The sequence below is a fragment of the Brugia malayi genome (genome assembly GCF_000002995.4).
Source record: "Brugia malayi strain FR3 genome assembly, contig: Bm_v4_Chr3_scaffold_001, whole genome shotgun sequence".
Taxonomy (NCBI): Eukaryota; Metazoa; Nematoda; class Chromadorea; order Rhabditida; family Onchocercidae; genus Brugia; species Brugia malayi.
Window position 1 is genome coordinate 5,024,886 of NW_025062477.1, and position 10,958 is coordinate 5,035,843.

Below are 10,958 nucleotides of genomic sequence, written 5' to 3' on the forward strand. Positions count from 1 at the left end.
ACTACTAAATCAAACACCGCCCGGCTCACTTGTCACTATTTCCCAAGCAAACAAAAAAAAGAAGAAAGAATGAACAAATCATTTTTTCCATTTTTCCGCATGTATTTCTTTCTTTTTTCTAAAATCTCTTTTTTTTGTTATTTCAAAATATTTTTAATTTGTTAAAGGCTAACAAATAAATTGTTGATTTATTTAAAAACTAATAAAATTTGATTGAGTAATTTATTGAATACATTTGATAATATGATGTTGCTATACATTTTTTGAAAAAAAAAAAAAACAATTTAAGATTGATTACAGTAAAATTAATAAATTCGACAAATAAAAATCAAAAAAAAAACGAAAGAAATTTTCGGTGAACTCTTATAAAATACATGTTTATTTCATTTTTGGATAGCAAATCAAATAATTTATGAACAAATTTTGGTTTTTTAATTTGCCAATATTTTACAATATTTGTTGTACTTAAAATTTATTACCAAAGTAAAATTAATGTGCTTTTGGATTTTGTATTTAAAAAATAAATTTAATTAGCATAATTAGTCGATTTTTTACACGATCCTTATCAGCTAATCCTTATTTCCTCCATAGAATCCCAAATAATTTTTTTTTTTCCAATTTTAAAATAGACAGTACAAATTGTTTCTTTCAACTTTGTTTATAACTTTACACTTTATTCTTTTTAATTTCTTTTGAAAAAGTTAAACATTCATTTTTCGACCTTGCATATATTGAAGATTTATTCACTCATATATGTTAATCATTTTTTTTTTTTTTGAATTTTTATTTAATCACTGATCATATTTATAAAATAAAATTGTGTTACATTCTAAATTGTACCTTAAACGATTCTATTCAAATCGTTGCTTAATTAGCAAATTATCAGTTTCAATTCAGTGTTTATATTCCAACTTAGAATCGAAGAATGAGATATGATTAGATATCATTAACACATTGGTCAGTTATTATAATTTCCACCAATATTAATCGACAAGAATTGAAACGTTTATGTTCTAGCATATAATAGCATGATATTTCAAATCATTATCATGATTTCTGGAAGAAATTTATTCTTGATATAACTGAAATATACTAACTTACGGTAACTTATAAGAAAGGCAAAAAAAAAGATTAATATATCCATTATTATCCTTCTCATATGCATTGATTGAGATTAAATTACTATTGTCATTTCCTATAAGCTAATCTAATCATTGTAATTATCATTATCACAAACATTCTTCTTGCACCAATGACAATAATAGTAGCATAATTTTACAAAAAAAAAAAAAAAAAAAAATACAGAAGAAAAGATTGAATTTTCCAACTATGTTTGACGATGTAAATGAATGATTTTTCTTCTTTTTTTGGCCTTTAAACAGTTCTTTTATAATAAACTATCACTGAACTTTTTCTTCAACTTTTTAAAATTTAAAACTATTTAAAAAATAAATCGATTATAGCTGTAATACTTGATATTATTACATTAATCAATAAAAAAAAGTAAGTGAAGAAGGAATGAAACGAATTGAAATGATATGTATTTGTTTAGTTGCTTGTTTATTGTTATCATAGAGATTGAAATAAAAACAATTTTTTTGTCCCTTAATTTTTATAAACTTTAAAAGATTATTTAATTAATTATTATTATTATTGTGGTTCTTTACTTTGCAAATCATAAATTATTTGAAAAGTAATATTGATTTTTTTTTGTATCGCATTAAAAATATAACATTAAAAATGTAACAATTTTTAGCAGTCAATTCAAACTTCTAAATTATGATCGAATATGATACAACAACAACAACAACTGCAGCAACAACAACAACAACTGCAACAATAACAACAACGACAACAATAACTACTACTACAACTACAACAACTGCGACACATGCAATACCTCATATTCTTAATATTCATGTTCATTTGGATGATAATGAAACACCAATTAAAGCGGTCTTAGATGAAACAAAATGTGAGAGAAGATTTTTAAAAAATAAGAAAATTAATTAAAAGGCAAATTTGTGAATGAAAAATAATTTATAGTAAATTTATTTTGCAGATAGAAAAATTTTCATATTTATTTTTAACAATTTTTTTTTTGAAATAACTATGGAATAAAAAAAAAGTTCTTTCTCTTTTTTTCAAAAAAAAAAAACAAGATAAAATATTTGGAATTTTCATCTCGAATCGATACGTTTCGAATTGTTTTGCATAATTTTTCATCTTTCTGTTTTTGTTTCAGCAACAAATTTCTTTTCAATCGATCAACAACATCGTTCTGATAGTACTAAAAAAATGACAAAAATATGCATTACACCACTTGGAGATACTCTAGCAATGGATACAATTGATACAGGTTTATAATAAATAATTTTTAATTTCTTTTATAAATTAATGAATTTGTTAAAATTATTTACTTTTTTCTTCTTTTTTTTTTTCATTCGAAAATTATATGTTAATATTTATTAATGATTATCTGTTATTAAATTAATAAATAAATATTATTTTGATAAATTATGCTATTCTTATATACATGTTTATGTAAAAATTACCAAATTGTAATTTGTTAAAATTATATTTTAAAAAAAAATGAAATTGTTTTAACATTTATTAAAATGAGTCATTTAATCTTTAGTATCTTTTTCATCAACAACAATGCAAACTCAAATTTCACCAACAATTTCAACACTTTTACATCAACAGCCTCGATCAGCATCAATATCAATGCTACGTGATAAATGGGCTAGCAAGGTGGAATTTATGCTAGCAGTGATCGGTTATGCGGTTGATCTTGGCAATATATGGCGATTTCCATCAACATGTTATAAATATGGAGGAGGTATTCAAATTATTTTCTTTCTCCTTCTCTCTCTCCCTCTTTCTCTCTCCCTTTCTCTTTCATTCTTTCTTTCATAAGATATAATTTAAAATGAGTAAATTTTAGTATTAATTTTTGCTTTGTTTCAATATTATTTATTAATGTCTAACAAAGAAATGTATTAGAACTTCTTATGTTTTGTAAATAACAGAAAAAAAGATTAAAAAATTTTTTTCTCAAATATGCATAAATTCACGGATAGTTTAACAAAATAAATCTTTTTAAATAATAATTTGCTTAAATTTATTTATTATAAAGTTCAATTGCTAATTTTTATTATTTTTTTCCTTTGTTTTTCATTCGAAAATCAGATAAATTAGAATGATTTGAATGAAGGAAATATGCTATTAAGAAAACTTGAAATAACATAAGAATTTAATCTATTCTAAATATAAGTCATATTCAATATATTTAACAAAAAAAAAAAATTGATAATTATTTAGCATTAAATGAAAGTAAAATAAAAAATAATAACAGTGGAAATACTTCATAAATAAATTTCAATGATAAAGACATATAATTAAACAGTAGATCAATCAGCTAATTAATTAATCAAACAAACAGTAAAACTATTTTAGGTGCATTTTTGATACCATATTTGATTATGCTCTTCATTGGTGGTTTACCGGTATTTTATATGGAATTAGTCCTTGGTCAATTTCATCGTTCTGGTTGCATAAGTATTTGGAAAAAGATTTGTCCAATGTTCAAAGGTAAGATTTATCTCTTTTTTCAACAAAACATTAATTCATTATTAAATTATAAGTTAATTATAATTCTAAAACTAATAAATAACTTCTCAATTATTAAAATGATTTCAATTAATTTAATTTTCGCAGTTTTAAATTAATTAATTTGAACTTACAATTAAGTTTTAGTTATTATCAAAATAATTTCGACTAATTTAATTCATTCTATTTTCAATAAATTAATTTGAAATTAAATCAAACGATTTATGTCTTATAAGTCTTTATTAAATACTTCAAATAAAAAAACAATGAATGCTTTTCTTAATTAGCAAAATAATTTCATTTAATAATTTGTTCTGTTTTAAATGAATTAATTCAAAATTATGAAAAAAGAGTTTATTACAGGTATCGGTTATGGTATATGTTTCATATGTACCTTTATTGCTTGCTTCTATAATGCAATTATTGCGCACGCCTTATACTTCTTGTTTAAATCTTTACAGGTAAAAAAAAAATTCATCAAAATAATTTTCATTACATTTTTAAATTATTGTATAAAATTTTCATCTTAAAAAAGAAATGAAATATAAATCGATTAATTTAAGAATATTCAAGCAATAATACAATTAGTCAAACTATTTTTTCTTAATTAAATTTAACAAAATAAAAATTGAAAATGCTTGCTTCATCTTCTAATGGTGTAATAAGTACAAAGTATTATCAGTAAGTATCATTCGTTGTAATGAAAGAAAAAAAAAAATTCCATTACCAACTTCATTTTTTCGTTACATTTACAATTAATGAATTGAAGTTGCCACACTAAATTTGTATTCTCATTTATTATTATTATTGCCATTATAATTGTAATTATTACTATTATTATTATTATTGTTATTGTTGTCACTGCTATTATTATTAATTATTATTTCTTTTTCTATTACATTTATTATTTTGGTAGCATTTTAGTCGGAAGTACCATGGAAAACATGCAACAATCCATGGAATACACCGTTATGCGCAATTAGTCTAAATGGTTCAAATAGTGCAGTTGCAATCAATGAAAGCAATCAATTGAATGGAAAATTAAGGACACCATCTGAGGAATTCTTCCTGTTCGTTTTAATTAAATTAAAATTTTAGTAATTAGAGTCTCACTTAAAAACTTTATTTTATATTCATTTAGAAACACATTTCATGACTGTTATATTAAAAAATTCATGTCAATTTCAAAATACTTTTTATTCTTTTGTTGTTGTCAAGCATTAAAATGTCTTGCGTTATTTTCATTCAATTTAACTGAATTTAATTCTCATTTTGAATTCTAATTTCACATAGAAATGAAATTGTGCACACTTCGGCATTCATAATGTTTAAATAATTTTTGAGATATAACTTTTTTCTTTTTTGAATTTAATTAAAGTTAAGAGATTGAACAGCTCAAGCTAATATTTGATATGTGACAAATATCATAAATGATTAATCCATGAATTGTGATTTGATTATATAAATTTAAAAATAAAGGAATACTCTATTGATTTCAAAGAACTAAAAAAATGCTTAGATTCTTTTTTTTTTTTTTTTTTTTTTTCAGATTTAATGTATTGGAAGAAAATTATTCCAGTGGTTTTAATGATCTTGGTGGTATTAAGCCATCGTTAGCTTTATGCCTCACTATTGTTTTTATTCTTGTTTATTTTGCTCTCTGGAAAGGACCGCGAAGTAGCGGGAAAGTATGCTTTTCTTTATATGTTCAAAAAGTTTTCATAAAACAATAAAAGATACCCATGAAAGTGATAAATTTTGAATATTACTACATCTAAGAGTAAATAAATGTACTGAACATAGATCAATCTTATCTCTAAGTAATAAGATAATTGATTGTATAAGGTAATTAATTAATGAAAATAATTCACTATAATCAAATATATATTCAATTAATTTCTATTTCTTTTCTTTGAATTTTATAGTCAAATATTAAGAAAAAACTATCGAATGAACTAATAACGTATTCTGCAAAAAAAAAAAAAAAAATGCTTTGAGCTATAGATGGCTTGAAATTGAACGTCCAGTATTCATGAATAGATCAATTATTGATTAAAATAATGAAATAATATGTCTTTTATTAAATATTTAATGTGTACTGTCTAAAAGACATATAATTATTACATATTGATATTTTTCAGTTCAATAATTAACCTTAATTAATTTCAAAAATTTTACAAGATTTAAAATCAATTAAGAAAGAAATTTAGTGTGTATGGATAACAGCCACTGCACCATACATAATTTTATCAGTGTTATTCGTCCGTGGAATCACTTTACCTGGTGCATCAGCTGGAATATATTATTATTTGATGCCAAATTTTAAAATGCTTCTTGATATCGATGTTTGGACAGCAGCTGCCACCCAAATTTTCTTTTCACTTGGCCCTGGATTCGGTGTATTACTTGCATTAAGTAGTTATAATGATTTTCGAAATAATTGTTATCGGTATACTCATTTTTTTCATTTTAAATTATTTTTCATTTTTATTTACAAAAACTATTTAGAAAAAGCATTATGATTTTATTTGAAAAATATATTATGCATAACTTGAATGCATACATATACATATAAAAATATATGCATAATTTGCAACATATATAAATATAACCTGGATATTACTTTAAAATTATTATTAATTGGTATTCTTAATTGCATGTCATATAAATTATAATTATTTCCTTATAAGCTATCATTTGTAAATATTAATTATTAACACATGCAGGGATGCACTGGTAACTTCATTTATTAATTGTGGTACTTCATTTTTTGCTGGTTTTGTAATATTTGCAACTCTTGGCTATATGTCAACCATAACTAATTTACCGGTTAATGAGGTAGTAGGCGATAATGATGCTAATATCATCTTTATTGTCTATCCACAAGCAATTGCTACAATGTCATATGCAAATTGTTGGTCTTTCATATTTTTTGTCATGTTAATTACTCTTGGCATCGATAGTACGGTAAGTATTACTGTAAGTTTTTTTACGTCACTATGGTAGACATTTTCTATGGTATTATCGTAAACTTTTTTTGTGTACTTCACTGGTGCTATTAAGATGTTTAAATATTTAATAATAAAAATTATTGGAAAATTTAAAAATTTTCAGTTTTTTTTTAAGAAAAAATGATGAAAAACACTTAAACATATTATTTTAAGACTTAAAAAAATGCCACATGTATGAAGTGCTTAAGGTTTTTTAATGTTCACCGTCATTTTTTTCATCACAAAATCATTAAAACTTTTTATTTGTAAAAGAAAACTATTTTTTAGTTCAGTGGAATTGAAGCATTGATTACGGGATTCTGTGATGAATATCCGGAAATGCTAATACGGAGACGTGAAATATTCGTGGGTATCGTAATCGTTGCCTATTATTTTGGTAGTCTTCCAACTATTACTTATGTAAGCATTAGCTAATTCCATCTTTTCTACTCTTTCGCTAACTGTTTATTTAATTGAAAGATATAACCAATTTTTTAAATACAACAGCTATAAAAATTGCAATATATATATATATAGTAATGTTTAAATATAGCAATATTGATTAATTTTAGTTGATCCTAAAAATTAATACTTCATAAATTATTTGTCTCTCACATAATTAGTTGCAATGAAATAAGCAGTAATACATAATTACAACAATATTGGTTAATTTTAACTAATTTTAAAAAGTATTTAGTACTCTATTTCATAAATTAAATGAATTAAAATTCATTTAAGGGAGGCAAATATATCATATCATTCCTTGATGAATACGGTGTATCATTATCAGTATTATTTATTGTAATGTGTGAAATGATTGCCGTTTGCTGGTTTTATGGAATACAACAATTTAGCCAAGATATTCAACAAATGCTTGGCTTTTATCCAGGATTATATTGGAGAGTTTGCTGGACATGTTGTCCAGTTGTCATCACTGTAAAATTCTTTCTTTCATTTTTTTTTTCTCACAAACTTAGAAAATCTTTAAATGGTCAGAAGATGGTAATCATTTATAGAGAAGCATTTCAGTATGAGTTATTATTGTTTATTAAAAAAAAAAAAAAGCAATATTCATAATTACAATTTGTAACAGTTAGAAAATTTCAATTAAGAATAATGGTTCTTTAATTTCAAAAAATTAAAATTAAGATAAAATTTAAAATCCTACTTTTTTTTCCGTTTTTTAGACAATATTCTTATTGACCATTTATAAAACATCACTGGAACCGATGACCATTGGGTCGTATACATATCCACAGTGGAGTGCTTATTTTGGATGGTTTCTACGTTTAACATCAATTCTCAGCATTCCATTCTTTGCAATCTATTATTTCTGCATTGCTAAAGGAACCATAAAAGAAGTTAAAATTTGAAATTTTTGCATATTTTTTAGTAAAAATTTTGAGTCACGCTTAAAAAATTAACGTCAAATGGATGCTGATAGACTGTAAGAAATAATGCCAAAATTATGATATAATATATTTTAAAAAGTTAAAGCAAAATAAAATATTGCTTATTAATTAATTAAGTTTATTACTATCTCTTTTTTATTGATTATCCTCCATTTTTTATTTTTTTGAGAGTAACAATTGAAATATTGCGATAAATGACATTTTTATTGATTACAATGAAATTACAAAACTAGAGTCAAATTTTTGAACTTAAACCTTATTATAAAGTATTCATTTAATATTATGTTTAAACAATTGCATTCCAATTCTTTCAACTCAAAATTTTAATTTTATTAAATTTTCAATTTAAAAAAATAATAAACTACTTGGAAAAAATTCAGCGCTGGCAATTTCTGATAAAACCACAACAAAGTATCTATTCTCAGACATCATCAATAGCGCCATCGACACTGCTGCAACGTGATTTGCCAACCACTGATACCAAGGATAGTGCACCTGATAATAATGAGACTCCAATGGCTACCAATAATACCATCCATTTGTAGAAGATAGTCATTTATCTTTAAAATTTAAAAATATATGGAATAATTTTATTCATATCCTTTCTTTCGCAACTTTTTTTTCATTGCATTTTTCTTAATTTCTTTATTTCATTCAATTGATAAAGGAATTGATAAAAAAAAAAAAAAAAAGAAAAAAAAAAAGGAAAAACTGTTTATCTTATCAATGATGTTAAGTTGAAAAGAAAAAGTTGCATATAAGAAATAGTTGAAAGTTATTAGTTGGATTAATTTAAATAAAAAACTCTTAAGTTGTTAATTATATTAATTAATTATATGTTTGTCATTAAGCTTCGATGTGCAGCTTGTTTGGTTCTAATGAAAAAAGATCTCTTTTTTTATTATGATTAATAATCATTATTTTTTTTTCAATTCTGTCTTTATTTTTCGTTTTAATGTTTTATAAAATTAAAAAAAAATGAAATTTGTTCATAGATTTTTGATGGATATAATTGGAATTTATTTTTTTTTCTTTGCAAAGAAAGATATCAAAAAATGTTCACTTTATTTTTATAGTAATTTACATTAATTAATTGAATTATATTATCTGAAAAAAAAAAAAAAAAAACTGTTTCAGAAAAAAATTATCATAATTTTAACTCTCATAATTTCAGCTAGTTTAAATTATGATCTGAAAAAAATTTTCAGTTATTTTTTTCGCTGTTATTGTTTTTTTTTTGTCATTTGTTGCAAGCTATCATTATTAAATGGTAATTTATGAAATGTTAATTGGAAATATTCGTCAATCCAATCAAATTAATTATTAAAAAAATTTTGACTAATATATTTTTGTTAAAAATATTGCTTGAAAAGTTTAAGTCAAACCAAGTACAGGTATCAAATTATTTGAAAATAAATTATTAAGATAAAAAAAAAAATTAGATACTTCAACTTTCTTTTTTGTTTAGATTTTGTTCCGCAAAAATTATTTCTTATTGAATATTTTTCTCGAAAAGTTAATTAATATGAAAATTTCTTGTTAAGTAATATGAAATGCATTTTTATTTATATCTTTTGCAATATCTTTTCTTTTTTATCTATTCTTTTGCATATCTATATCTTATATATCTTTTTGATTTCGATTCCAACTTTTATTTTTGCATAATTCTCCCAGTGTTAAAATAATTAATTCATACATAAGTGTGTTTTTAATGTGTTTATTAAGATATTCTTTTTTTATTTATTTAAAAGTTTTTCTTTTATTGACATTTTTTTAAAACTTTTCTTTAATATAATAATAAAAAATGTTGTATCTTCCAAAAGAACTAATCAAAAAAAAAAGAATGAATTCAGCTTTATCATTCATTAAACTGAAACTTTTATAATCTTCTATTTACATTTTATTGTGAGTAATAATAACTAAGATAAATGGAGAGAATATTAATTAATTGATAAAGGAAAATTTTGATTAACAAAAAAACTTTTTTAATTTTTGATATAATTGTTTGAAATAATTTCAAAATTCAACCACAAGAAATTAAGATCTCTAAGTCAATTTATTTCTTGGTTATTAAACATCTCTGCAAGTGTAAATTTTTTTCTTTTATCGTCACTGATAAAATTTTAGCTTATCATATGAAAAATTTTAAGAATTTTTTTTCTTAAAATTTTAAGAAAAAAAAATTTAAGAAAAAATTTTAAGATGACTGATGTAACAATATACCTTCAAAATCAAAAAAATTTTTCAGAGTATTACATTTATAAATTATATGTTTCATTAATCTGACATGCAAATTTCAATATATTTATTGAATCAAATTTTTAAAAATTGTTTGTTGCTTTCTATGACTCTTTTTTCCTAATCTATATTAAAGGTAATCACGTTTTAAACGTTAATTCAAAGTTAGTCTTTCATAGTTACAATTGTCGTACTAATTACATTAATTTTGATTCAAATATTTTTGACTTATCTTTTCATTTTTTACATTAATCAATCAAATTAAATCTTTTTTTCTTGCTTATTTTTAAACACTTTTTATTCGGAAGGAAAGAAATCTCAACAGCAACGGAAACTTTATTCGATTTCAAATGATAGATAATTTAAATTAGAACAATTTTCTGTTAATGGGCTATTTTGCGCAAATTTTTACGTTTCACATTGTTCCCTATGGTATAGTAATTAATTAAATTAATTAATTGTCTTAGACAAATAACTCTGTGGAAATTATTTTGAGTAAATTAGAATTGATCTGTGTACTTATTTATTCGAATTATTAATATCATTCATTTTTTTTTTCTTGACCGTCCAAATTATCTACTTTGTTCTTCTTTATAGTGTTAATCAGTCAAATAATCAGTTAATCGAATTCTACAGATATCGGATTTGATCATATCAATCTATTGATTTGATCTTTATTTCACACTATTTGTATTATAGAAGTGAT

General features: G+C 22.8%; 1 protein-coding gene across 2 annotated transcripts; it reads left to right on the top strand.

The window, feature by feature from the left end:
• Window positions 1–1,779: 1,779 nt before the first annotated feature.
• Bma-mod-5 (Uncharacterized protein) lies at window positions 1,780–8,559 on the top strand (the record flags this gene model as incomplete). Of its 2 annotated transcripts, none has more annotated exons than XM_043080023.1 (13): window positions 1,780–1,975; window positions 2,246–2,359; window positions 2,639–2,842; window positions 3,460–3,594; window positions 3,976–4,073; window positions 4,537–4,682; window positions 5,162–5,300; window positions 5,823–6,061; window positions 6,339–6,591; window positions 6,891–7,022; window positions 7,341–7,538; window positions 7,790–7,963; window positions 8,395–8,559. In XM_043080023.1, the coding sequence occupies 13 exons, from the start codon at window positions 1,780–1,782 to the stop codon at window positions 8,557–8,559; spliced, it is 2,193 nt and encodes a 730-aa protein (XP_042935957.1). The 2 variants fall into 2 exon arrangements, with proteins under 2 accessions (XP_042935957.1, XP_042935958.1); XM_043080024.1 differs by having other exon boundaries at window positions 6,339–6,579.
• Between the last annotated feature and the right edge of the window lie 2,399 nt (window positions 8,560–10,958).